The sequence below is a fragment of the Lonchura striata genome, chromosome 20 (genome assembly GCF_050655825.1).
Source record: "Lonchura striata isolate lonStrDom1 chromosome 20, ASM5065582v1, whole genome shotgun sequence".
In the NCBI taxonomy this organism is placed as follows: Eukaryota; Metazoa; Chordata; class Aves; order Passeriformes; family Estrildidae; genus Lonchura; species Lonchura striata.
The window spans coordinates 7,726,674-7,751,235 of NC_140722.1; the positions used below are offsets into that span (position 1 = coordinate 7,726,674).

The 24,562-nt window shown below is 48.9% G+C and overlaps 1 protein-coding gene across 4 annotated transcripts; it reads left to right on the forward strand.

The window, feature by feature from the left end:
* The first annotated feature begins 1,012 nt into the window (after nt 1–1,012).
* Nucleotides 1,013–19,970, forward strand: NCOA5 (nuclear receptor coactivator 5). Of its 4 annotated transcripts, none has more exons than XM_021540881.4 (10): nt 1,013–1,082; nt 4,008–4,194; nt 4,689–4,796; nt 8,763–8,829; nt 12,220–12,579; nt 12,830–12,921; nt 13,037–13,163; nt 15,110–15,309; nt 17,267–17,590; nt 17,997–19,970. In XM_021540881.4, the coding sequence occupies exons 2-10, from the start codon at nt 4,032–4,034 to the stop codon at nt 18,644–18,646; spliced, it is 2,091 nt and encodes a 696-aa protein (XP_021396556.1). In that variant the 5' UTR covers nt 1,013–1,082; nt 4,008–4,031; the 3' UTR covers nt 18,647–19,970. The 4 variants fall into 4 exon arrangements, with proteins under 4 accessions (XP_021396556.1, XP_085414236.1, XP_085414237.1 ...); XM_085558111.1 differs by lacking the exon at nt 1,013–1,082 and adding an exon at nt 1,181–1,305; XM_021540882.4 differs by lacking the exon at nt 1,013–1,082 and adding an exon at nt 1,191–1,334.
* Nucleotides 19,971–24,562: the final 4,592 nt, after the last annotated feature.

Sequence of the window (24,562 nt, forward strand, 5' to 3'; positions counted from 1 at the left end):
GCAGCACGGGAACGCTGCCCCTTGAACGGGGCATTCCGGTCCTGGCCCTGGCCCCGGCTCCGGTCTGATCCCGACCCCGGTCCTAATCTGATCCCTACCCCAGTCCCACTCTGATCCCCATTCCGGTCCTGGTCTCGGTCTGATCCCAATCGCGGCTCCAGTCTCAGAACCTGTCCTGGTCTGATCCCCACCTGGGTCCTGATCCTGACACCGGTCCCGGTCCCGTTCCAAAGCCCCATATGGTCCCTGTCTGACCCCGACATCTACTCCTGTCTCAACAGCAGTCTGATCCCGATCCTGATCCCTGTCTCAGTCTGATCCTGATCCTAATCCTGGTTCCTGTCCCAGTCTGACCCTGATCCTGGTCGCTGTCCCAGTCTGATCCCGATCCCAGTCCCTGCCACAGTCTGATCCCGATCCTGATCCCGGTCCCTGTCCCAGTCTGATCCCAATCCCAGTCCCTGTCACAGTCTGATCCTGATACCAGTCCCAATCTGATCCTGGTCCCGGTCCCGATCCCTGTCTGATCCCAATCCCAGTCCCGGTCCCTGTCCCAGTCTGATCCCGATCCCAATCCCGGTCCCGGTCCGATCCCGATCCTGGTTCCTGTCCCAGTCTGATCCCGGTCCCTGTCCGATCCCGATCCCGATCCCGGTCCCGATCCCGATCCCGGTCCCGGTCCCTGTCCGATCCCGATCCCGGTCCCGGTCCTATCCCGATCCTGGTTCCTGTCCCAGTCTGATCCCCGTCCCTGTCTGATCCCGATCCCGATCCCGATCCCGCCGCCTCCCCCGCGCGAGGTCCGAAAGCGCCACCCAGCGGCCGCCTGGCCTCCTCGGCACTACAACTCCCGGCGTGCCTTGCAGCGCCGTGCCGCGGGACATGCCGGGAGCCGGGGCAAGTGGCCTTTGCCTCGGCAGGCATGGCGGTGCGCCGCCGCGCCGTAAAGCGCGCTACATCGCCATAGCAACCGTGCTTCCCCCTCCTCCTCCTTGCGACGGCGCCGTGCGGTAGTGGCGGGTGGCGCCTTTGTCCTGGCGGCGGCGGCCTGACGGGGCACCGGGACCGGGCCGGGAGCGGCGGTGAGTCTGCGGGCCCGCGGCCCCGCTGCGCGGAGCGCCCGAGCGAGAGGCTACCGGCAGCGAGCCCCGCTGAGGGCCCGGTCCCTCCCGGCTCTCGGCTGAGGCCGGCCGGGCGTGCCTCGCGGCCTGCGGGCGGGCCGCGCCTCCGCCTCGCGTCCGGGCAGCGCGGGATCACCGGGATTCGGTGGCGCCGCCCCGCACCCCCGGAGTAGCCGCTGTGCGGGTGAGCGGCGCTGGCAGCCCCGGGCGGAGGTAGGCGGAGCACGGGTGGGAGCGGCGGCCGCCGGGGAAGCTCCCGGCCGGGGGTTCCTCCCCGCTGCCCCGGGAGCTGCGGCGGGGCCCGGGGCAGGGGCCCGGGGCAGGGGCGGGCCGGGGCGCGCTCTGACGGGGGGAAGGCGGAGGCGCTCTCCGGGTTACCGTGTGCGGGGGGCCGGGCCGGGCGGTGCCAGCGCTGCCCCCGGAGGGCCCTGCTGGCGCTGGGGAGAGCGCGGCTCCGCTCCGAGGGAAGCTCCTGCCCCGGGGGAGGCTCCCCGCTCCTCGGCACCTCTGCCCTCCGTGCCCGCTGTTTCTGCTCTGCCCCTGAACTTGCTGGAGACTTGTGCGGAGTTTCGTTTGTGGCAAATGAGATGCAATGTCCCACTCCAGCAGTCTTGCTTCCTTGAGGCTGTAGCATTATTAATAAACGACTCTGGTTTTAAATATAAGATTTTTAGAGAGATGTGGCTTTAATTGATTTCCAGAGCGCTTGTGGGCTCATGAGGTGCCGTGGGCTGTCCTGTGGTAGGACCCAGAGTTACTGCGCGGGGAATTGGCACCTTTAAAGTGCCCCGGTGCCTCTCTGGCTGCATTTGTACAACAGGACTTAATGTGGGAATTAGGTGTTCACCTGACGTAGCGTGCCCAGAGGTGGGACAACATTCATTTATTCTGGTCTTATGATCACTAAATGGCCCTTAACTATGTAATCTGCCATGTGGAAAAGGGTAAGAGGCAGTGAATTATCTTAGATGAGAGTTCTGGGATAACTCATCTGATTTACTGATTGTTTTGAAGTTGGAAAATGGCTCTCTGGTTTTCTTAACGTGGAAAGTTCTTGCAGCCTCTTCCTCAGACACCCCCTGCTATCCCCACCCCGAAGGAACACGAAAGGGAATTTCTTACAGCTTTTTGTACTGAAAGTGAGCTGTCCTGCCTGCAGCTACAGGCGTGTGTGACACCTGTTTGCTGTGTGTGCCTGTGCACTGCATTCTGCTCTGAGTGGGATCTCGAGCTAGATGGTGTTTTCTATATTTTATTGCCTCTTATTCATTTTGAGGAAATTTTGAAAGCTTCTCTACCCTCAACTGATGAGAACTTGAGCTGCAGTAGTGGAATAGAAGTCCAATGCTTTTGCATAAAAAAAATGGGATTTGTTACTACTCATGGGGAAGATAAAACTGTGTATGTGTGTGGACAAACTTGGAGGGGGACTGGGGCAAATATGATAGAGGAGATTAATTTTGTTGGATTTTGTTTTGGGTGTTGAGTTTGTTTTCCTCACCCCGGTTCTGGCAGTTAATTATTAGACAAGGAAGCGTTCTCTGCCCCCCATCTCTGGAGGGTTTCCTAAAAAGGGGCAAGAGTGATACAAATCTGAAATTTATTGATCTTTAAAGGATAAATAAATACATTTTATGTCTAAGATCTGAGTAGATGTATTTTTCATGCCAGTTAAGTATTCATATAGAGTCGTCTTATCTATTTTGATATTTGATTTATTTATTTAGAGATGACTTTTAAATTGTATTTACTCCAGGGGACTGTTAGGGAGTATCTTGGTTATAGGCATTGCATTATTAAAAAGATAAGTTTCTGTTGATACATTCAATTTCATCATCTTTCTTTTTCCAAGCTTCTTGCATGTTACAATCAGAAAATCCCATCCTGCATTTCTGTGGGTGAATGTTTAGGAAGTAGAACAACTTTATAAAATAATTTTCAAACTTTGAGTTCACCTTGAAAGTTTCAGTATTATTAATTTATCTAAGCTTTATCTAAAGGTGAATTTTAAGCCAGAAGGTCTGAATCCCGGGGATGGTGGGTTTTTGTTAGCCTTGGCAGTGTTTGTTTTTTGTTAGGTTTTTTTTTTTTCTGGGGTGTTTCTTTTTTTATTTGTTTGGGTGAGTTTGTGCAGTGAATGTTGCTGACTGCTCCAGCTGTGTGAACTAAAGGAATGTGCTTTTTCTGCATGGGGGAGGTGAGGAATGGTGCAGCATTTACCTGGGGGTGGTTAAATTCCCAGCTATGGACCCGCCTGCTGTGGGAGCTGACATCTCCATGGGGCAAGGGTATGCTGTCTAACTGAGATGCAGATAAAGAGCTGTGCTTTCCGGGATTGGAAAGCTGAGATTTCACATGTAGTGAAGTGATCCAGATGTGGTCACTTACAAGTATTTCAGCAGTATTTCCTGATACTTCATTCCAAGCCCTGCTGGTATATTTGGGTGCTATTATGCAATGTTGCAATGAGTGTTTCCTTTCCGCTTATTAAAATATTGCATAAATTTCATTATTTCTTGTCAGTGGATTGAAGAACTAGATGTGACAACAACGGGCATGTTGAAAAGCTTAAAGTTAAGGAGTTTGAGTGGAAAATTAGTTTTATTTGTATCTCAGTTTGGAGTCAAACCATTAAAACCTATCTGCAAAATAATTAGGTTTGCTACCTTTCAGTATTACAGAAAAGCTCAACCAGAATGCTGCAGTGAATGTTTTTGCCTGACCTCTGTGTCCCTCATATTAGGATTTCTCTGGAGTGAAATTTGCGTCAAGCAGACCCAGTTGGCTTCTAGTCTGCAAAGCTGTTAAGATTAATCTTGTTCCAGTTTAATTTTAATGTCATGGATTGAAATTATATGCATGGCCATTTTTTTTTTTTTTGCGAAGAGTTGGATTTGGAACGAAAGCAAAATGCCTCGAGTACGCAAGAGCAATAGCATCAAACAGAGCGACTTCACTAACAGCACCAATCCTCAGGATTTAGAGAGAAGACTTTTTGTCGGCAATTTGCCTACAGACCACATGACTCGTGAAGAAATGGAAGAGATCTTTTCAAAATATGGCAAAATCAGGGGTTAGTATATTATCTTATGCCTTTTTGTGGCAGGGATTTCAGGGAGAAATATTGCTTCATGCTTGTCAAATGCTATTTGATGATGATGAGAGGAGTGACCAATGTTGTTCCTAAATAGTGACCTTTTAATGATAATTTTCTCTGCCTGCATTTTGTCTGGAAAAGAGATTCTTTCAGTACAGCTCAAACGTAATGCAAATATATCAGCTGTGTTTTAGCTTTTAGGGTCGCAGTGTGATGTCACAATACTCTTTCATAGCCTCTTAATCAAATCTTGGTCACTTCACAGTCTGTATTTTGGTCACTGCCCTGTCAGAAAAAACTTGATCAGAGTCTTTGAACTCTGCACTTTGATCCTGGTGGATTTGATTTTCCCAGGAAGCTTGCACAGTTGTTTCTGGGTAGAGTGCAGCTGGTGGGGTTAGCGGTGGCCGGGTGTGGGTCAGCACTGTCTGTGGTTGTAACCGGTCTTGCCCTGCTGTTAACTCTTGCAGCCCTCAGCATGTACCATGGCTATGGGTTCGTGCAGTATGACCGTCTAGAAGATGTCCAGGCCGCTCTGGACGGTGAGAAGGGTCGCCTTTATAAAGGGTATAGATTAGGTAAGGAAAACTGCTCCTTGCTCTCCTGACCCCAGCATGCGTTCGGGAGAAAGAGTGCTGTTGTTTTAAAGCCCTCTGGAAAGGTCACGATGTGACACTTGTCTGGCCTTAGTCTTGACCAATTTAATCAGAATGTGTTTGCCTCTTGAGTTCCTGCTGTGTGCTTCACCTGCAGTGTGGTTCACCTTGCTGCCTGGGTCTCAGCCTGAATTTTTATGTGTTAGTGTTTGGAAAGGTCTGTTAGCCTTAAGAACAGAGAAGAAACTGTGGAGCAAGTGAGCCTGGAGAGGGATCATTGAAATGTCCAGCACAGAGTTTAATAACATTTGTAAACCAAAACCTGGGCTTCATCTTGACGTGCTCAAAGGAATTGGTCACAGTGCTTAGCGGCTGGTTGGCTAAGTAAACTTAGCTGGGATTTTTGCACAAGTGGAGCCAGCCTTTAAGTAGTGCTATAAATACTGGATGTTTTAAAAAGGATATTTTAATAAAGATGAAGATAATTCTGCTAAATGTGCTGGGAGCAGACTTAAATGGACATGAATGGTTAGAAATCCACGAATAAGCTTTTAAATGCAAGGAAAAAATTACTTTCAAAGTAAGCCTATGATAATTTGAAGAAAAACAGTGTGACTTAAAAAAGAATGACAGGAGGAATAAATAGTAACCTGTGGGAAGGTGTATGTGCAGTAACAAATAGGAGCCTGAAGATGGAAATGAAGGCAAATAGACAAGAAGGGTAGAAGGATACAAGAAATGATGTCCAGCATTATCGAAATGTAGAGACTTAAATAGGAACAACTTTGGCTGTTTTAGAAGCTAAGGGTAACTGAATGGCAGTGATAAAATTTCTAACTGAGAAGACCAGTTAATGTTTCTGCTGTCTGTTTTTGAAGAGGCAGGAGATGTGTTTAATGTAATTTCCATTTTAGTAGCAAAACCAAAAAGGTAAAACTGCAGCTACCAAATCTAGAGCTCTCAAAAGAATTAACGTCAGTGAGGCTCAGTGAACTACTGACCTGCCTGGTCTGTTACTGGTGTTTTTCCACAAGCCTTGGAAAACGAGGGAGTTTCCAGGGAGCTGGTAGAGTGCTGCAGGTGAGCCACTAAGCAGGGTAAGTGGAATGAACCTGGCATCAGAGCCTGGGAACAAAGGTATTCTTTCACCTGACACTGATGAGAAGGCAACTGATTAATGTCCATCAAAATAAATCCTGTCTGAGTTACTCTTATGGTACTGCAAGCTCTGGGGCTGGAAGCAGTAGTGTTAGTGTACAGATTGCTGTAAGGTGTTTGACTTGATAAGAAATGAGAACAGTTAAAAACAGCAGAGTTAAATTGATTTCAAGTGAATCTAGAATTGAATAGATGTAACACAATGGAATTTCTCAGTGCTTTGAGTGGTGGTCTAGAAAAACTGAGTCCTGGCCATACAGGGCTTTTATAAATGATGTGGAGAGAAAAACATGTTTTACAAAAAGGGTGAAATAAAGAAGATTGAGTCTCTGATGGTGAAAGGACCTGGACTTCCTGCCCTGGATACAGACAGACCTGAGCTTTAAGTGAAGCTGACAGGGAAGGTCTGCACCAGCCAGAGTGCTTTGGTTGTCCTTGGCTGTGCAAAACACAGGTGTGCAAGTAGGGAGGTTTTGGTACCTGTGGGATTTTGCTGCTGGAAGAGTGCTCAGTTTTGGTATGCGTGGTTCAAAAGGATTATTCTGAATTGGAAAAGCCTTGAAAAAACCTTGCAGAGGTTTAGAATTAAAGAAGGAGCACAAGCAAAAATCTCAAGAGAAAGGAGTGATGTGATCTCTGTTACAGACAGATCTGGGGATCAGGGAGTTTTAGTGTAGTAGGCATAAGTGTGACAATGCCTTAAATGTGAATAAAGACTTTTCTCTAACAGCAGAGTAATTGGCTTCTGGAGTAATTTATTGGATCTGTGGTGGTTTCTGTGCTCTGAAGACTTTTAAATTGGAATTGGATGTTTTACTAAAAGATAAGCACTAGTTCAGTGCCACTGCTGCACTTGAGATAGACGGATTCCAGAAACTCCTGTCACCTGTGTTTGATCAGAAGGTTACACTGTGTGATTACAGTGGCCTTGTCATCTCAAACTCCTACAGGACAGAAGACTTTTTTTGGGGCTTTTTTTTCCCGAAGTTTTGTCAGTGTTAAAATACTTAACTTGTAAATGCTGTTGGCATTAAATAAAATGTTACTAAATGTGTTTGTTTGGCACAAGAAAAGGATGCCTGTCAAAGTTTTTTTTTTCTTCTTCTTCTAGTAAAATATTTTTGTGGAGCTCTAAATACCTTTTTTATTTGAAAGAAATGTATGATATCGAGTGTAAAAATCATAATAGGTTTCTTCAATGCCATCTTAAAACAGAAAATAAAAATAATCTTAAACCAAAGAAAGCAGCTAGTGTCTTGCTTAAAGATAACACTTGACTTTAAGGGGCAAAAATACCAACTAAAAATGAATGCAAGAACAGTTACTTCAGTTATACAGTCTGAGTATTAAATACAATCATTAATAACACAGGTAAAAAGTTTTGGGAGAGTTTAACTCCAGTGTAGCATTATACAAGTATTTCCACAAATGCACAGTAGTGTTTTCATATCTTTAGTAGTAAAAGATTTATTTATTTAGAGAAAATTTATTTAGAGAATAAATGTCCTTCAGATGTAGTTTGTAACAGTAGACCCTGCAGCTGTGTTTGATCCTGGGGAGGTGCTTTGGGGTCCTGTGAATGGTGTTATGCTGCAGTTGTAGTTAATGTTCAGATTGCACTTGCTTCTCTGCCCCCTCTGAGAGGCAACATGCTGTCTGAGTGACATCAAGAACAAAAATTAGACCTGATCCCTTAATTACAATTTTAAATTTGAAAATAATGAAGAATAGTTTGGGATGTTATAGAAGATATTAAGACTGAGTCTGCCTAACAACATTACAGCATATTCAGTTTATATTCTCATGTAAGAGCTTTGAAAATGGTTAATGCAAGTAACTCATCAGAAATGTTAATTGTTGATAGATTCTGGAGGAGCAGATAGGGCCTAGATTTGGGTTCTTTTCCTTAAAAGGATCTCAGTATAGTGTCCAAAGTCACGTTGCTCTTTGCTCTTGCCCCCCCTCCAGTGCATTATTTCATCTTCAGTCAGCTGTCATGAGAGGCTTTGAGAACAGTGTGGGTCCCTGCCAGTTCTGGGCAACTTCACTTTTGTGGGTTGAGGACAAGATTCTGTTTCTTCAGCTCTCTTCCTTCTTTGTGGTTCCCTTCATGGTGTTTTTCACAGAGATGCTCAAAAGCCAACCAGTTTTCAAATTTCTGATCTGTTGCCTTAGTCTGCATCACATTTACAATGGTGTTTTGAACGCACCATGTTGACTTCATAAGGAGCCTGTGTTCCAGGCTCCTGGATCCATTTCTCAGTGGTGGGGGCCGTGCACTTTAATGCTGCAGCAGTCTCTTGGAAGGCAGTTGCTCGTGTCCCTTTGAGAACCCTTGGATTATTTCCAACAAGGGTATCAGCATGCTCCGTTGAACAGGACTGGCTGTGAATTTAAGACTGTGCTGGCCATCATTCCTTTCTCGGAGGTTTTCAGACTCTGCTTTTTCTCCTAGAGTCCATGAGTCGCTTTCTGCTTGCTCATAGACTGCAGAAGAAAGAGGTTCTCTTATGGAAGGAAGAGTCTGGATGTAGGCCTGAACATGCAGGGTTAAAACTTCACCCAAGCTGTCCACCCTATTTTGAAGTCAAAGAAATCCATGAAATTTTCATTATGATGTACTATCTAAACTTAATAAAAAAATTGTCAAAGTGACAATGTCTCTCTGCTGAATGGATTTCCTTGCACCATCTGGATGTTGTTGAGCTTAAGTTGCTTTCATTTGAATTGTGCTGATGATCTTTTTTTTGTTTCATAGCATTGAACAGATGGGTTGATTATTCTTTACAGATATTAATAAAGCAGTGGAAAGAAGAAATATGAATAAGGCTTCATCAAGGTCCAGTCCCACACGAAGGTAAAGTACCTGGAAGCAGTGAGTTGTACTAGGAATTCAGGCCTTTGGGGCGTGAGCCCAGCGGCCTGTGCTAAATGTCTGTGTCTCTTCCCTACTGCCACCTCCCCAGTCAAACAGTGATGGTCCAGCAGGAAAGTGTCTGCTCCACCTCTGAGAGCCCTTTTGGCTTGGGCGCCTTCCGAGGCACGAGGGAAACTTTGTGTCTGCTGCCATTACTGCAGCCCAGCATTCAGTTTTGCAGCACAGGCTGTAAGAGACTTGGGAGGAAGAATACAGTTGATGTTTGCTCCTGCCTCCAAGGATTAGAGAAGATGAGACATATCTAGAGAATGCCAAGGGGCTGCAGCATTTCTAGTGCAGAGAATCTTGGGACCTTGCCTCTTCTGATGTTGAAAGCTTCCAATGCTACCATGAGACTGGAAAAGAGCACTTGAAGAAAACACAAGACAGAGCAAATATTTCTTGCATGGTCCTGTCTGCACATGTGGTTGTGTTATCAGAGCCTGGAGCCAGCCCCACCTGTGCAGTCACTGCTGTACTCTCCAGCTTTTCCTGGCTTCCCCCACTGCACTGGGCACTACACATTCACCTCTTTCACCTCCTCTGTGTAGGCAACCACAGACAAGGGGAAAAGATACGGATTGGCCTGTCACAGGAAGACGACTTCAGTTTCCTTTCCACAGCATCACTAGGAAGCACACAAAGATATGCTCCAGTGTTTGGTATCCACCCTGTGTGCCTCTGCTGTAAAGCTTTCCATGAAAAAGTTGTTGGACTTGAAGGTAACTGAGGTGCCACGTCTAGTGTGCTTTACTAGCTTGAACTGTTAAATTACCAAAAAGGAGGGGAAAGTGCAACTAGCAAGACATCTCCACCAAAAGAAAACGAAAAAGCAGAGAATGAGTAGCTGCAATTCTTGGCACCATCTAGGATTTTTATGCACTGCACTTAACCCTACACAGGGCCAAATGTGCTTGCAGAGACCAGCATGTGGGCATCAGGTCCAAGAAGTGCTGGGATTCCTGTGGCAGATGCAGCAAGTCTTGGGCCTGGGGTGTACCTGGTGCTGGTGGGAGGACCCTGGGAATATGTGAGCACCAGGCACTGATGGCACATCTTTTGCCTCAGTGCCACCAATGCTGCAGCACTGCAGGGTGAGGGGCAGGCATCTGTACCATGAGCATTGATCTTTGCACTGCACTGCAGAGGGACAAGCACAGACACTGATGCCACGGGCATTGCAACCTATGTCACCCTGCATATGTGCAAGAGCCAGGTACCTGTGCTGCAGTCCTAAGGAGCATTGGACGTGACTGGACAGTAGCCAAAGGCTTTCGTGCCACTGTGACATGCACTGGATTTCAGCTGGCACTGCATACACCGTGGCCATCACATGGGGTTAGCACCAGGTCCCAGGCAGCACTCTGGGCACACGTGGTGGGGGTCACAGTCATCATGTCCTGGGCATGGCTGTGATCGATGGGCTCTGGACCATACTGTGGCCTGGGAGCAACAGCTGCTGCTGCCACTGCTGCAGAGCCCCACGCTGTGCCGCACACAGCGGTGCTGGGCCAGCAGGGCCAAATCCCAGGCAGATGCAGGCAGTGGTGCTGATGCTGCAGGAGTCAGACCTTGGTGACTGAGGTGTGGAAGCAGAAGGTGGAAGCTGTGTCTTTGTGCTGCTGTCTCCCTCGAGCAGGGCAGCCATGCGGGCACAAGAGCTGAGGGTGCCTGTGCCACATCTCTCCTCCTGTCGCAGTTGTGCGTTGTTCATTCCGGATCTATTTGTCTCTGCGGATAATGAACGTGGCCTGTTCTGGTCCCCCCACTCCAGCTGGAATAAATGTCATATGCCAAACAATTCCCCTGCATCTGGTTGTTTTGCTAAATGGTCTCACACCTATGGAAAGATCAGTTACTCAGTATCCATTAGAACAAGTCAGAAGTTTCCCCTGAGCTTCAGTCATCATTCCTTGTAGGTTTTGTGGGAAGGGCACTATGCTGTGTCTCTCACAGGATGTGGCTTCTATGCAGATCACAAACAAAAAGTGGATTTATATGTCCAAGAAGCTGAAGAAGTTTACACCTGGCTCTCTGCAAATTCATTATGTCAAACAAGGCAGCTATGTGTGCTCTTGGTGGCATCTCAAAATCTGGTTTGTATCTGACATACAAACAGAGAATGCCAGCACTCTTATGTGTTCCCAGCACAGCTGGATGTCTGACACCAAAATCCACGCACAGATTGCTCTTCCATCTCCTTCCTGTTACTCTGCCTAACACCAAACTTGGGCTTATCTGACTCGTTCTCTCCAGCTGATCTCTATGTGGCTGCACTGCAGTGGATGCATACGTAGGTTCTGTTTATCTTTCATAAACTAGATTAGGCTGTTTGAGGACTGTAAAAGTCATGTCAACTATGGGAAATAAAAAGATTTTTAAAAATGGGGTTTTTTTCCTGATGGTTGTCACTATTTTGGGGAAAAACTAGTCCAAACACATGAAGCTTCATAGTTTCTCCACAGTATTTTTTTTTAATGCTTTGTTTTGACTACAGTGAAGTTATAGTCTTCTCTGGAAAACAGAATACAACCTGAAAAAAACCCTACTGCTTTGGGAAAAGATGAAGACTGGAACATTATTCTTCCTTGCCTCTGAAGACTATAGTATGAAGTCTGAATGAGATGGATCATTCAGATCCAACAGAGAAGTCTTTTGCGGCCACTGGGGATGCAGTGCTGGTTGGGTTTAGTGCCCTCTTAACCAGGGCATTATAAACATAAGGCTGCCTCTCTACGGAAGCTATCCCTCAAATCCAGGACAAGGCCATAGCTGTCTTTGCTTTCTGTCAGCACAAATCCAACCACAACATGGAACCTGCAATGTCTTTCCTCGCCAGCTGCTCCTTTTTTAATCAGGTGCCAGTAACGTTGCTTCAGGTGTCCTGCTGTCATTGATGAGCAAATTTAATGGATCCCTTGAACACTCCAGGTTATTGTGAATATGTGGGTATTAGCCTACATCACCTTAAATTCTCTCAAAGAATTTGTCAAACGTGATTGATAGATCATCTATGGCTGATGTTGGAGGTCAGAGGCCTTAAAATGGTGGTTTCTGAAGTGCCTGTTCAATTCATCCACAGGTGCTCTACACTTAGTGCTCCATTAAGGAGCTTTCTGGGTCTTATTTGGCTGTGCTGAGTATTAGAATTAAGAACCTTCTCCAGACAGCTTAAAAAATATGACTTTTGGTCGATGTTTGTTGTTGTGGGGTAAGAGGGAGGATTCAGCTGCTGTGAAAGGTGACTTTGGCACCTCAGGTAAGAGATGTAAGGGTAACTGTACTCGTGTTGTTAGCAGGCTAATGGAATTTCCCTGGTGTTTCCCTCAGAGACCAGTATGCCTATGGGGATGGCCGAGATGCCAGGCGCGACCGCTCCCCTCTTCGGGGGAGCCCACGGAGAGACCCCAGAGATGGCAGGGATGGCAGGAACGGGCGAGATGCTAGAGACACTCGAGACATTCGAGCTAGAGACATGCGTGATGCCAGAGACCACAGGGACCCACGGGACCTGCGAGACCCACGGGATATCAGAGATCCAAGGGACATGAGGGACCCACGTGATGTTAGAGATCTCCGGGACCCACGGGAGCCGCTGTATGATCGATACAGGGATCCGCGGGATATGAGAAGTGCACGAGATGTAAGGGACCCACGGGATATGAGAGATCCCCGGGACTCTTTGTACAGGTAAACTCTCCAAGATCCTGTTTGCCAAAGTAATGTTTTTTGGCATTTCTGACACAACTGTTTGAGTGGTCTCAGGTGTTTAAGGAAATCACCCTTGCCTGGGAACAGTTGGGTGCTGCTCTGTATCTTACGAGGAGCAGATGGGTACCTCAGAAATTAAATCTGGGGGAGGTCTGGGTGTGATGCTTTGCCCAAAGTCGCTGCCTGAGATGGTGCTGCAGGAAACCATTGCTGCTTCTGAATGTTGCAGACGAGACGAATCTTACGACCGTTACCTGCGCTTCGACGACTACTACCGGCGCAAGGACGACTCCTACTACGACCGCTACAAGGAGCCAGAGGGTGAGTACCTGTACAGCTTCAGAGGAAGGGTGCCATGGTGCCACCGTGCCACAGTTGTGGTGCTCTGAGCAGGTCTGAAGGGTGTCACTTGTCCTGTCCCTGCGGCTCATTTCAGACCGCCTGAAGCGCGAGGAGCGGCGCCGGGAGGAGCTGTACCGTCAGTACTATGAGGAAATCAAGAGACGTTTTGATGCAGAGAGACCCGTGGATTGTTCTGTGATAGTGGTGAATAAACAGACAAAGTAAGAAAATAGTTATAATCAGTTTTATTATTTCATGGTAGAAGATTTAAACTTAGTCCTGCCTTGAGGCTGTTTATTTTACAGGTTGCTCTTGAGGAGTGTGGGTTTAGAGTCCCCAGGAAGCTACAGCTCCCATTTTTCTTCTGGGAATATATGTTGATGAGATGAGGAAATGTATCTTGTGCTTTACTTGTATTTCCCCCTTGAAATCTATTGCTATACCTTCTCCTGATACTTTTATACCTACTCTTCATATCAGCCTACCATTTCAACAGGTTGTAGGGTCCTGTACTTGTTTTTCATGATATGGAACTTAGGAATATGTGCCTACCAGGTGCCAGTACAGAGCAGGGGTCAGGGTGGATTGGGGGTGTTTGTTCAGAGCTCCTGCTGGATTGGTTCCTAGGTCAGACACCAGTCATTGCCATTAGTCCAATGTGCAGGAAATACAAAATCATTGCTGAAGGCAGTTGGGGACGGTATCAAAAGCAGGTATAAGTAGTAACCAGGGTCATCTCCTGTAGCTGGCTGAGCACTTACTGAGTTCATAGGGCAGGCACTCTGGAACAAGAGGTACACCTGGCACAGTAGTAGAGAGCTTTAACAATGTTACCGGTCTGATGTCTGTATCTTTACAATTAAATATACTAAAGAATAATAAATATGTAAATAAATCACAGATCTGGCTTGTAAGCTGAGGAAAATGTTGGGGAAAAGTTAAAGCTCTGTCTCCTTCACCCTTCAGAGAAAAGAGTTGCTTTTCTTTAATTTTGTTGTACATGTGGGGCAGAAAGAGACAGCTGGCACTTGCCTCATCTGCTGGTAGAAAATAGAGCAGGAAATAGAAACAGGAGAAGCAGTGAAACTAGAAATAAACTTCTGATGGAGTTGATTACCTATTGGAACAAATCTTGAGAGGAAATTTTAGATCCTTTATCCCCTGGTGGCTAAAATTCTTTGGAAGATATTCTAATAGACCACAAGTTATTGTGCTTGACCCAAGAATGTTTTTTTTTTTTGTGCCAGGGAATTAGCTTAGTATCCCAAGAATCATTTTGGTCTGTAACAGCTACAAACCATATGAGCTGGAGCCTGTTCATAAATCTTGTATTGAACTACTGATCTCGACTGCTATAGACCTGTTGAAAGATGACTCCTGAATGCCTTAGATACAGTCATTTGATTTCAAAGCTCTTAAAAAGATGGTTGAAGAAGAGGGGACAGTTTTAATTACCATTACAGACTTGCCTCCAAAGACAATAAAATAACCCTCTTTCTTGAGGTGTGGGTGCACACAGATTGATTTTGTCAGACTTTTTGTGCAGGTTTGGTGCTAAGTATAGTAGGCTTAAATAAAACCCTTGGCAATTCAAGCTCAGCCTTGTGAGCTGAGTTTTGTGTTTGGATAGGGAAGTCTGTAGGACAGGGTATACAGGAGCTGTGGATCCAGAGATGCTGTGTTGGCAGTGGGTAGAGCAGAAAGCAGCTAATAGAAAAGAGCAGGCCAATAAGTAATGAAGCATGTTTGAACAGTTGAAATACTGAACAAAGCAGGAGTAAATGAGTTCTGTAGGTTGGCTTCTCTGCTCTGTACCCCTTGGACCTCTGCTGGCGTAACTTTCTTCCCCTAATGAATTCAGTTGAAACGCATTTATTTGTAAACAAATTTGTAATAGTGTAAATCCCTTTGCAAACACTCTGTTTCTCAGCTCAGCTAAGACTTGATTTGTAATTTATTTTGCTTGAACTGAAATGACTGATTCAGATCAGAATAAGGGCTTTTATATTGCCATAATGGGATTGCTTTAATACTGTCCTGTTAAACGTCATGAAGCTGGGCAAGTAATCAGAAAAGCGAATCTGAGATGGAGGAGAGGGTGCAGTGCCAAGGTTTCTGTTCCTGTATGTGACTGATTTGTTAAACTGCTGGCTTTGCTTTGTGGTAGGGAGTACGCAGAGTCCGTGGGGAGGAAGGTACGGGACCTGGGCATGGTAGTGGACCTGATCTTCCTCAACACAGAGATGTCATTGACACAAGCCCTGGACGATGTGAGCAGAGGAGGGTCTCCTTTTGCAATTGTCATCACCCAGCAGCATCAAGTTCACCGTTCTTGCACGGTTAACATCATGTTTGGCACTCCACAAGGTACTACAGTCTCACAAGGCTGGGAATTGTGTGGTCACTCTGAACCATTCTTTCAGGCAGACTCATACAGGACAAAGTTCATCCTTGCTGTCACATAAGTAGTTATAAATTACTTGACACCATGTCATAAATGTGAATATCATTACTTGAAAGTTTCCGTAATACTCTATTTGTGCCTTGTCAAAAGGAATGTCTGATTCCTGCCAAGAGGGAATCTCATCTGTGTTCTTGGCTCCTAACACTGCCAGCCTTAGCAGTGTTAGGGCAAGTCGTGGACCCCAGAGCTGCACTGCTCTGGGAGACCTCTCAGTAATATCAGCCCAACCTTACTCTACCACTTCTTGCTCTCAGAAATAGTGTGTTGGGAATGTGGTAAATTAAAGGACAGATTTTAAAATCAAATGTGATTTTAAAAGGATTTGGTAATGGTAGAGATTTGATAATGAAACTGGGAAGAGTTACGAAAAAATAAAACTACAAAGTGTTATTAAAAGATAGAGCTACAAAGTGTTTGGGTATACAAGGCTCCACCTTCTTAGCACCTTTACACTTGTCACATCACTTTCCATCACAGGGTGTGATTTGGTTGTTGCATGAGGGTGGGTGTAGATACTAAAAATGCCTTGTCAAAATGTGATTGGGTGGAAAGCAGTTGTTGCCCTGATCGTAGGCCTGTTCATGTAATCTGTGAATGGTTTGACCACACAGTCACACAGGTGACTGGTTTGACCACAGCTGAGCTTTCAAAGGTTATTTCTCCCTTACTGTGTTCCCAAGTAATGTTCTGTGAGTTCATCTGGGAGAGGAAACCTCTGAGTGCACACTCAGTGCTTGGTGTGTGCTCACTCACTGGAGAAGCCCAGTTTCTTTTAACATCAGATGCAGATGTCATAGGAGAGCTCCCTCATTTCCTGCAGACACACAGCTCACATGCACTCCCACTGGGCTTCCCACTAACCTTGGTTTTAATTCTCAACTTCTTTTGTTTAACACCTGTTAAACCTTTGGCAGGAGGCCAGAGCTTCTTTTCTTCACTGGATCTGCTGGTGTATCAGACGTGATGGGAACTCCAGTCGTTAGTTCATCCACAGCTCATTCCAGAGATTAGATACGGTCACTTCAACCACTCCTGGCCACCATGCATGCACGTTTGTTTCAGGGAACTCTTTCACAGTCTGTGCACAGACTAATGTTAAAATGAACCCAAGTTTCCTGTTAGGAGGAAAAGGCTTGCAGGATTTGATGTTCTGCAGGTGTTAAAAGGACCCTACCCAGAGCTTTGGGCACTTTTGGGAAGGTAAAGGCCCTTTGATCTCCCAGTTTAAATCTGTGTTCAGGTGACTGTTCATGTGTGTGTTTTGGGAGTTGGAAATAATGACCTCAAAACCCACCATTAAAATTGCCCATTACTCATTTTATTACAGAAGAATTTGATTGCTGCTTGTTGCCTCAAGAGTGGGGAATGTGAGCAACCATGTGACACTGAGCCAGTGCTGCTCCCTCCCCAGCTGCATGTGCACATAAGATGTTAAGGCACTGGCAGCACAGAAACAAACATATTCCCATGGCTGTTCTCCTCTGGGAAGCATACACCCTTCAGAGGGCAAGTTTTGGATCTGTCCAAGGGTTTAGCAGTAAAATGACTGGGACCATCTCATCCTGGAGAACTGAGAATTTATATGAGAGGTAGAGGGAGCTGCTTTCCTTTTAACTGATGAGAGACAAGAAAGACATTTCTGGGCTGAGCCCTCAGCTGCAGGAGGAAAGGCTGGCCTTGCTGGCTGATAGCCGTGGGTCTTCTGTTGGCTTTGAAAAAGTAATTGTTCCTGTGTGCCTGGGAGGTTCCCAAGTCTGCACTCACACTCCCTGAGTGCTGCTGACTGGGCTGGCAGGCGGGAGGAACAGCACCTCCATCAGGGTCACTTCGGGTCACTCAGAGCATTTCTTCTTTGCGCAGAGCACCGCAACATGCCCCAGGCTGATGCCATGGTGCTGGTGGCAAGGAATTACGAGCGCTACAAGACAGAGTCCCGGGAGAAGGAGCGGGAGGAGATCGCCCGGCAGGCTGCCAAGATGGCAGACGAAGCTATTCTGCAGGAGCGGGAGCGCCCACCCCCCATGGAGGAGGGTGTCAGAGGAGGTCACCCTCCCGGGATCCAAACTCTCTTGAACCTGCTGGCGGACAATCGCTATGTGACTGCTGAGGAGATGGATAAAGTCATTAATTACCTGAGAGACCGGAAGGAACGGTTGCTGCGGGGCAGCAGTGAAACTCTGCAGGGTAAGTTCCACAGCCCCAGACAGACTTTACTGGGTGGTTTGTGGTCCTCAGGGCTGGGACAGGAAAAGAGTTCTGGGACTGCAGAGGAGTTTGAGAGCATAACATCGTCATGTAGTACCTCATTTTACTGAGATGGATGTGTCAGTGCATGCCATGAGACAATTCAGAGTATTCATGTGGAAGACCTTTTATGCTGGATTCTCCTAGGGCAACAGCATGACTGCCATAACTGGTTGGGCTGCTACGCTCATTTCTCTAGCGTGGTTTGGGCTCCCAGAGCTGTGCAGCTGTGATCTGAGGGTGGATGTTCACTGATGCCATGTCTTTGGTAGCTGTTTCATTAGTTTTCTTTAGGTGTCCCTTCAAGGGCATTTGCAGTTTTAACCACTTTTCCTTTCTTTCCCAGCACCCATGTCAAGACAACCTTTGGGGGCACCTTCAGGATCATCACTGGGCAGTCAGTCCAACCTTCCAAGTTCTCAGGCTCATCAGAGTTCACAGCCTCTGGTGTCTACTCCTTCTGTTCCAGTGTCCTCTTCTACTCCTCAGCAGGAGCTTCAAGCAAAAATCCTCAGTCTCTTTAACAGCGGGGCGGCAGCAGCTGCTGTGGCAAACAGCGGTCCTGCGGCCTCCGCGGGCTCTTCGGGCAGCACTCCCAACCAGAACTTTGCTAACCTGGCCGGCGGGCAGCCCCGGCCTGCACAGATGAATGCTGGAAATTTAAACCAGGCTCAGCAGAGATTGCAGACTCCAAACACGCAGATTCCTGCTCTCCCAGGCCCTTCGAGAAATGCAGGTCCAAGACCTGGAGCTCCTCCACAACCTCAGCCGCTCTATGGTCAGCACCAAACCCGCCTCCCTGCGCCTGGCAATGTGCCTGCCCAAAGGCCGGTGTCTTCTGGTATCAACTTTGACAACCCCAGTGTACAGAAAGCCTTGGACACCCTTATCCAGAGTGGTCCTGCACTCTCCCACCTTGTGAGCCAAACCGTGGCCCAGGGGCGAGCGGGGTCCTCAGCCCAGCAACCGATGGGTGCCTACCAGCGACACTATTAGAGCTGAGCTGTTGGACCCATTCCCTTTCCCTTTGCCATTCCATACTTATAGCTGTTAAAGAAGTCTCCCATCCTTGGCCGGGGACAGATGCCCGGGACATGCATGTCCTCTCCACTCTGGCGAGAGCATACCCCCTGCAGCATTGCTGCCAACGGTTGCTGGCGCTGCCCTCCCTCTCCTTGGTCTGGTTAGCAATGTTTGGAGCAGAATGCTCAGTTTCCTCCACGGCACGATGTGCTGAACTGTGTTGGATCATTGGTTGTCTTGTCCCATCCCAGAACCTGCCGCAGCTTCAGTCCTGCTGCATTTTCCTTACTCCCAGCACCCGGTGCACCTTCCCATTGAGGTGCAGTCTGGGCTCACTGATTGGTCTCAGTGTAGTTTTGGATCATCAGTTTTGATGAATTAGGGGACTGAACAGAGCAGCAAACTGATGGGCCTTGGACACCCACCACTGTGGAATGGGCACTATATATATTTTTCTTTTTTTTTTTTTTTTTTAATTTCCCCTTTTAATAGCATATATTTCATTTGGAAAGTCCAGTGACAGTGCTGGCAGCCAAAATCATGAGGCACATGCCTGACCACTGCTCCGTAACCAGGACTGTGCAGTCCATCCAGAGCTGGCCTGCCCTGTCTGGGCAGAGAGGCTGATGTTCTGACCACTCACAGAGACTGGCAGCTGTGGGCTGAGCACACATCTGCAACAAGAACTTCCAGCCAAGGCAGAGATTTCAAATGGTCTGTCAATTTTCCTACTGTGAGTAATCAGTGTTAAGATCAACCTGGTAAATTTGGTGTGTAAATTTCATTTTCTTAACAGTCTTTGGCACCACTGTTAGTGTAGCTTAGCTGCAGCCACAGTGACGTGCTGCTGGCTCTCCCTGGGAAACTGGGAAAAGTTTCCAGCCTGTCACCAGGTATTGGGGACAATGCTGCTCTATCAGACCTCTTGCTGTTGATGGATGTTTGGTCCATCTGAGGAGGAGAGGCAGTGCCAAGATGTTAGTACCATAATTTAAAACATTTTTCCAACACTTTGGTAGCTGCAGCGGACAGTGGAGTGGTACATCAGGCAGTGATTCCTCACTGTGTTTTTACTGGGAACATAACTTTGATACCAGAACAGAAAACATCACTTAACTGTGTGGTCCTCCCCCTCACGGCCTTCTTGGAGTCTGGGCTTCCTGCAGGGAGCTGTGAGATACTAAGAAAGCAGTGGATTGAAGCAGAGGATTTTCTTTGTCCCAGGTGGTTTGTGTTGTAGCATTTCTTTTATCTCTGTGTTGTTAACAAGAGGACATGAGTTTCTAATAAAAGGTCAAAAAAATTCTTGTTGCATTTTTTTGATACTTGAGTACTCCCACTCACTGTGTTTGTTGTTACTCTCCTCTCCTGGATAAGCTGTGCTGGAAGCTCCACACTGGATGCTGAGCAGAATGTGTGTGGACCTCGCAGGTCCTGACTTGCACAGCCCTGGGGTGGCCTCAGGAAGATGAGGTGTGGCACAGCCAGTGTGAGGAGTCCAAAACCTCTCTGGTGACAGGCGGTGGGAGGGACAGGTCCAGGCCAGTGGCACAAGCCAGCGTAAGGTCAGGGCTGCAAGTCCCTGTGCCTTCAGCACTGGTGTCCCATGGCTTCGTGCTACCATCACCCCACAGGCTGTCTGGACAGCAGCGTGTCTGTCTACTGTCTCTCCTCCTGATAGATCCCTTTCTCCACCTCTACAATCCTGCAGCCCGGTACAACACTTTTGGTGGGGTGACCTGAGATTTTTGTGAGGTGAAATGTGGGAACTGCATCCCTTTAGAGAGGCTGTTCCTCTCCTTGTGCTTTGCTTCCTCTGCAATCTGCACCCTGTGAGGGCTTGCTCCATGTTACGGAAATGGTGCAAAATAGCTGTGGAGACCTGGAAGCAAGTGAAAAGTCCCCGTGCAAGTAGTGAAGGGTGTAATAAAATCATTTATTGCATTTTGTGCAGACAGGAGTCTAGAAAAATGAATACAGGTAAAGCAGTAAAGCATTAACAGGGAGCATTCAACAGCTGAGGAGCCACTCCTCCATGAACACCTGCACAGAGAACACAGGGTCTGCACCGAGGCGGCCTAATGCACAACACTGAAACACACACAGAAATTAAATGCAAGCCTATTAGGGTTTTTTTTTGGTTTGCAACCTGTTTTATTTACAAGGTTTTAAACTTAATTGCATTGCTCTGCACACAGATTCTCTAAAACACAAAGCATTCTAGGTCACTACATGTCTATTGAAATATTGCACTCGAATAAAAGTCACTTGAATGGACAGAGAACATCTAGCTACAGTGATTAAAAGAGTATTGAATGAACCGACTTTGTGATAACATTCATAACAAATATATTGCACATGTAGCACAGAAAGTGTTGTAACCAGCAGATCTCAGACCCTTTGGTCTTTCTGCTAGTTTTTAGTCCTGCTACACAGAGGAGGGTCTTGACTCTTCTAGTGCAACTCTTGCCCTTGTGCAGTCTTGTCCTTCTCGTCCATCCAGCCACGGACCAGCATCTGCCCAGGCTGGATGCTGCCTGTGCCTCCTGTCCCTGCTGCCCTGTGGCTTGCTGCCTGTGTTGCGTGGTGGCCACAGCAGCCTGAGCTGCCCTCCACAGTGACCTGAGCTGCCCACTGCCACTCAGGGCCGGGGCTGCTTGGCCCCCCTGCAGCAGGGACTGGAGCACGTGCCACCAGCGCTGTGCGCTGGCCGAACGCTCCCTGCCAGCTGTGGCCACGCTCCAGCCCACCCTCCCGTGGGTTGTGCTGCTCAGTGCTGCTCCAGCAGCAGCCTGCCTGTAAAACAAACTGGGGGGTCAAGACCTTCCTGTCTGGAACAAAAACCGGACCGTGTCTGCGCATGTGCCAAGGAGGAACTTGCATGTGTACCAGAGGAGGACACTGTCTTCACCACGGTGGAGCGGCAGAAGGGTGCTCCATGGGGAAACTGAACACTCACAGAGGCCAAACGTGCAGGGCTGGGTTTGTAAACTAACATGCAGTGCTGTCTGCTAAAACTGGCCCTCTCCAGCCGACAGCGAGGGGACACGCTGTGGAAACCAGCTCCTGTCTTGCCACAGCCAAACTGCCTGGCAGGGGTGTGGGAGCAGCCCTGACTCTGTCCAGAGCTGTGCCCCTGCTCTTGCTGAAGGATGGGGAAGGAGAATGCGTTTTTTCAGCAGTAGTGATGGAAAGGAATGACCTTCCTACTCCCTGGGGGAGCCAGGACCGTTGCTTTGCCATCAGGGTGGAAGTGATACTGAGGGGAATGGGATCCACTGGTGATGCTGGGGGGATGAAGCAAACCTGTCAGAAGTGTGCCCTGGCTGCTCTCACCACTGCTCTGCAAATGTCATTCCCGGCTGTCCTGCACCTGCAGCCAACAGAGGAGCCTCTCACCTGACGCTGTGAGGGTGGGTGCTGTCTGCAGGCTCAGCAGAGGCTGTGCACAACCCGCCCCTGCCCTCTGCCCTGCACCATGTGCCAGAGCAGGAGGGGACCATGCTCGCTGCCTCAGGCCCAGCCAAGCTGCAATTAGAGGGCAACTGCAGGGAGTGAGTGGCATCTTGTGAAGAGGCAGAGCAGCTGGCAAGTGCTTGAGGCCCAACAACATGGTGCTAACACATGAGCTGTGTGGGCAGGCTGCTGTGCCTCCCCCGCTGCTGCTGAAGTACCTCAAATAATTTTGGGAGGTTGCAAACAGCCCGCGAGCTTGTGTGTGGTGGTATAGGGCCAGCTCCAAGGGGCAGAGCAGCTAGACACCGGCAAATGCTGGTTCCCGCGGGCTGCCCTTCCCAAAACTAAAGGAACTTTTTCACTTGCAGACCCCTACCTGCTCTTCTCACAGCTCCTGGGCTGCTGAGGCAGCAGCAGGACCGGAAAGTGCTACCCTGTGCATCTGCAGCACTTGTCAGCCCTGAGCTCCTGTGCTGAAGCCAGGTCTCAGCTCAGCCTGACAGTCCCCCTGTAAATGCTGAGCTCCCCATGCCTGTAGGAGCAGCTTCCACAGCAGCATCTGTGACACAGACCTGCAGCCACACAGGCTTCTGAGCTACCCTGGCAAAGTCTGGCTGTGACTGGGACTGCTCCTGGAGAGAAGGGAGGCACTTCGGGAGTGATGGAAATGTAGGAGCAAGGTATGAGCAGGCACAGATGTGCAGCTGGGGCTTGGTTTTGGTCTAGGAGTGTGTCCAAGTAGTATCTTACAAAAAAAAAAAAAAATCCAACATCAAAAAACCCACTGCTCTTTATCCAAGCATCCCCAAATAGCTTTGGCCTGGACCTGGAGTAGAGGAGCTCTGAAAGGGAGCAGGGGCTGGAGTGGCCGGTGCAGGGGGGGTTTCCTGTTCTCTAGGAGGCAGGAGCCAAAGTTGGCAGGGGGTTGGGTGGGCAGGGAGCTGGGAGCAGTCAGGGCTGCCTGTGCCAGGACGGGATGCTGTAGCAGCACCCGCTCCCCCTGCCCCTGCTGCAGTGCAGAGCAGCACTGGGGAGCTGAGGGGCTGAGGGGGCGAGTGCTTCAGCACAGGGGCTCAGCTCTGGCCAGGGACAAAGTGCTGCCCCAGGACCCAGGCTGGCACAAAGCCGCCAGCGCTGCCAGGAGAGGGCAACTCTTAGCAGGCTGCACTTTGAGTGGAAGCTCAAATCTGCTGTGAAACAAGTTCAGAAAAGTCTGTGACTTCTTTTCCCTGAAAACTCTTAAGAAGCTAAATTGAGAAGAGAATAAACCTGCGACCTGGCCCTTTCCCAGGGGCTGCTGGTGGCCGGGGAAGGCTGCAGCCTCCACCACCACTCTGGAGCGCTCAGTGCGACGGATGGGCTCCTGGTTTGTGCAGGAGCAGCCCGGCTCAGCTCCCCGTCCCTGTGGCCTGGTGCTAGCAGAGCCCTGCGTCTCTCAGAATAGATATAGATCTCTATATATAGACTTCATCTGGTTCTATTAACATAAATATGATCACTTTAAAAATACACGTACTGTATTATGTACACTATGTACATGGGGCTGGGGCGGGCGCCAGCGGCACCCTGCTGCCCTCGCACCGCTTCCTGCGTGGTTCCTGGAACCGTTCACATTTGTTAAAAGCGCCTCAGTTTCTCTTCTGTGAGAGATGCTGGGGATGGGGGGGCGGAGGGGGGACGGTGGCGGGGGCGACCCTGCAGCTGCTGCCAAAGATAAGAGGTGTTTGATCTGCCCCGGGGGGCAGCGGCGTGGCTAGTGCCGGGGCTGCCCTGGCCAGCCGGGTGAGGGAGTGTCAAGATGCCGGGGAGGGCAGTGGGACCCCTACAGTCCCCCCCTCACTGTGAGTCTTGCTGGTCAGATCAGCAAACAGCCTTTGCATATGTTAAAAATACACACAGATCCAGACTGTCCTACAGCCCCCGGCAGCATCTGCGACTGCCTGGGGCCGCGGCCAGGGCTGGGTTAGCAGCAGAGCCCTGGGGAGCAGCAGGGAGTGCGGCGGGGCACAGGGGAGACCCAGACACATGTGCAGGTGCTGGGCCCTGAGAGCCCCCAGTTTAGTGCGGCGGGGGAGCAGGGTGGGGGGTCCGGGACACCCCTGTGCCAGGCCAGAGCAGGCACTGGTGCCTCGGGGGTCCCCAGCACCCATGCGGCTCCAGCGGCCGGAGAGAGACCCCGGCTCACGCTGCGCACGGCGGGGCCCCCGGCGGCTCCCGGCACCGCCGCTCCACACCGCGACTCCTGCGCAAGCACCCGGGCAGCGCCAGGGGAGAGAGAGCCTGGAGTCAGGCGGGGGGGACAGGCAGCACCCCCACCACCCCCGCTCAGGGCTCCTGCCCTGCCGGCCTTGCTGTGCTCCAGCACCGGACCCCGCTCCGCCGCCCCCCTCCCTCTGCCTCCTCCAAACCATCGTGCTGCATCTCCGCAAGCTC

What these genes read in the sequence shown, in the direction of transcription:
- NCOA5 (XM_021540881.4), top strand. Translation starts at nt 4,032, where the DNA reads ATGCCTCGAGTACGCAAGAGCAATAGCATCAAACAGAGCGACTTCACT. An exon ending in GTGGTGAATAAACAGACAAA is followed by an intron (nt 13,164 to 15,109) that starts GTAAGAAAATAG and finishes GCTTTGTGGTAG; the next exon opens with GGAGTACGCAGAGTCCGTGG. An exon ending in CAGCAGTGAAACTCTGCAGG is followed by an intron (nt 17,591 to 17,996) that starts GTAAGTTCCACA and finishes TTTCTTTCCCAG; the next exon opens with CACCCATGTCAAGACAACCT.